The sequence below is a fragment of the Sinocyclocheilus anshuiensis genome, unplaced genomic scaffold, assembly GCF_001515605.1.
Source record: "Sinocyclocheilus anshuiensis isolate Anshui unplaced genomic scaffold, SAMN03320099.WGS_v1.1 scaffold1462, whole genome shotgun sequence".
NCBI lineage: Eukaryota > Metazoa > Chordata > Actinopteri > Cypriniformes > Cyprinidae > Sinocyclocheilus > Sinocyclocheilus anshuiensis.
The window spans coordinates 217,704-220,852 of NW_015558644.1; the positions used below are offsets into that span (position 1 = coordinate 217,704).

A 3,149-nucleotide genomic window follows, 5' to 3' on the forward strand; every position below is an offset into this window, starting at 1 on the left:
AATTAAAAAAGTGAAAAAGCATAATAGGACCCCTTTAAATACTCTTAAATTAACAGTTTAACTGTTAACAGAGATTAACAGTTAACATATTGTGATTGAACACAAATTAGCAATAAACAATAGTTCATGAACAATTGTTAGATGTAAGCTCATGATACCTTATGCTTAAACATTTATGGTATATATTTTTTTTACATTACATTTGTTTTCTTTTTATTTCAATTTCAGTTTACATTACATTTTTTCTTTTTTTCTTTTATTTCAGTTAAGGTTTTTTTTATTTTGTTGTGTTTTTGTCATTTTTATTATTGTTTTTTGTATGTTTGCATTGTTTTTTTTATTCATTTTTGTTTCAGTTTTAGCTTTTTTATATTTTATTTTATTTAAAGTTTATTTTATTTCAAGTAATGAAAATAGTTTTAATTAACTATAATAACCCTGTTACCAATTCAGTTAATTTCACAACAGTGTTGACTTAAAATGTCCAAGAAATAAGGGGCATGTGTGAAGACTGGTTTCTCTTCATCTGGAGAACAATTAGGCTAGTATTTTACTGCTTTTGGATATACAGAAATTCAGATTATTAGGCAGAATGTAATGTTCATGGATATCTCATTTAATTCATACTACGTCCCTTAAAACTGAGTACATTTCAAAGATTTAATGCAACTAACCTAGCAAACCTTGACAAATCGATTTGATTAGTTCTTCCTTGTTCTTGACTTTGTTTTTAGGTGGATTAAGCCATTTTCAGTCAGCGACTGGCATGTTTGTGCGCTGTATGCAGTCTGTGAATTGTCAGGTTATTCACTAGTCCGTCTTTAGACTCTTGTTTTGCATTTAAATCTGATATTTCTCAGGCGACCTCATACTAAAGGATATTCTTAATTGTACATATTTTTGTGCTAGGATTGCCTTTGAACCGAAACTCTGTCCTGTTAATCTCGTGTTACTTGTACACCTGGGTTTTTTGAGCAGGTTTGACAACCTCCTGGATATTGTTCAAGTAATGTCACCAGGCCAGACTGTAAATGGGACACCTATGCATATCTATAGTTCATGTCTCCACGATCAGATTCCTGCATCGAACAGATCTTAGGTCAGTGTTTCATCTTTATCAGTCTGACCACCCTGAGTGTGTCTCATTATTGCTTTCCACCTTCACGTGGACACTAGTTAACTTTGTGCACTCCTCACATATGTTTTGTCTTAATCAGCTTACCTTTGTTCTTCACCAGCCAGGAAGGTGCATTACCAGTATGTTTCTGTCCTTGCTTTGCACGCCTGATAAACCCGATTTGAATCCTAAGAATCAGGGATCCATGCTGAGCTACTTACCCAGGTGCTAAGGCCTGCTGGCTGGGTGTGTTGCCTCCTCTGGGTGTCTCTTCCAGGGTCTGTACTGGAGAGTCTAGCACCAGATGTTCTGTGCTAATTTTGGGAGAGGTCTTTGAGTAGTACAGAATGTGGGTCGGTCCAGAGAGCAAGTGTTACATCTGTAGTTAAGGATGATAGAGTTTGGATACCCAACTGATAAGGGTTTTTCAAATGTCAATGCTGATATTTGTGATTAATATAATGCTGATAAATATAATACAAAATAAAGACAGCAAATGAGATTTATAGAACAATTGCTGAAATGAAGTAAATGCTTATTCTACAGAATATGAACTTGATATTTACTGTAACGATTATCTAGGGATGAACAGTATATTGCCACTATATTGGTATTAGGAGGCTTTCACACTAGCACTTTTGGTGCGCACCCGGGTTCGTTTGACGTCAGAGTTCGGTTAGTTAGGATTATGTGAATGCTGTTTTCTGAACTCGGGTGCACACCAGCGAACCATACTTGAGTCTGCCTAAAAGGGGTTGTCTGGGGTATGGTTCATGCGAACTCTGGTACGGTTCGCTTCTGATATGAATGCAATCGTACTAAATTATGTAAATGAACCACTATTAATGACATGAATTGGTCAAACTGTGTTTTTTTGTGTTTATTTAGTGACCTTTTTATTCATTGATATATCAGTTGATATAGGATATTTAATTGGGCATGGGATACTTAATTTTTTGCATATTTTTACATTTAGATTAGATTAGATTACATTTACATTAGATTACATTCTGATTACATTTAGATTACATTTTTACCTAGTGTTACTTGCCATCACCCAGCACTCAATTTAAGTTAATCTTTAAAAACACTAATATTTTTAAAACATTGTTAAATGTAATATTCAGCAAATCTCACTTATAGCATTAAAAACTGTTGATCTAATTATTAGTGTGTTTTAATTTACTTTTTAAGCACATAGTAGAGAATTTGAATAACGGCCATTTATTATTTGCATTTTATTTGCAGGTGATGTGTCTCCCATCAGTATGTCTCCCATCAGCCAATCCCAGTTCATCCCACTGGGAGAAATCCTGTGCCTGGCCATTTCTGCCATGAACTCCGCCCGTAAGACTGTCACACAAGAGACTCTCATCGAGCACCTAGCAACATGCTTCCCAGGTAATGTCTTTCAATGATTATGCAGAAAATCAGTGAAGTAAATGCGCTTAAATGCCTTCAAATTAATGTCACAATACAAAAAATCATGTGATGATGATGTCACAGTTTCATTTCAGTTTGGACTTTGTTTTCATTTGCACCATTCCCCTGTCCGCATTTGTCACTATGGTTACTGGTTTGATTTGCTATTACATTCAGCTGTGTCACCTCATTAGCCTGTGTATTTAAGTTCCTGTGTTTTCAGTTCTTGCTGTCCGGTCTCGTCTATGTTACTTCAGTGTTGCGTCTATACTACCCTGTGTCTTGGATTACCTGTGTGTTGGATTACCCCGTGTGTTGGATTAAAGACTTTTGGAACCTTTATCTTCTTCCTCGTGCGTTTGTATTCAGCTACTTGCTGACAGAAGACCGGACCACTACAAATGGACTACGTGGCTAAATTCACTGCCGTGGCTCAAACAAGCCACAATTTACTGGACTATTTTGAAGGGTTTTGTCATCTCGCTGTCAACACACCATTTGACGACGAGACCCTGAAATCGCTATTACAACTATTAAACTATTACAATCACCCCTTAGAGCTCCCAGACACTACAGGACTGCCATTAGGTGTCTGAAGAGCGTCTTTACC

The 3,149-nt window shown here is 36.1% G+C and overlaps 1 protein-coding gene across 5 annotated transcripts in view; it reads left to right on the plus strand.

The window, feature by feature from the left end:
- Positions 1 to 3,149, plus strand: part of LOC107680916 (storkhead-box protein 2-like) — a 75,713-nt gene that overhangs the window by 62,924 nt on the left and 9,640 nt on the right. For all 5 annotated transcript variants that reach the window (XM_016476996.1, XM_016477000.1, XM_016476997.1 and 2 more), the window contains exon 2: positions 2,366 to 2,518. In XM_016476996.1, coding sequence (XP_016332482.1) covers positions 2,366 to 2,518 — 153 coding nt within the window. The remainder of the gene's footprint in view (positions 1 to 2,365; positions 2,519 to 3,149) is intronic.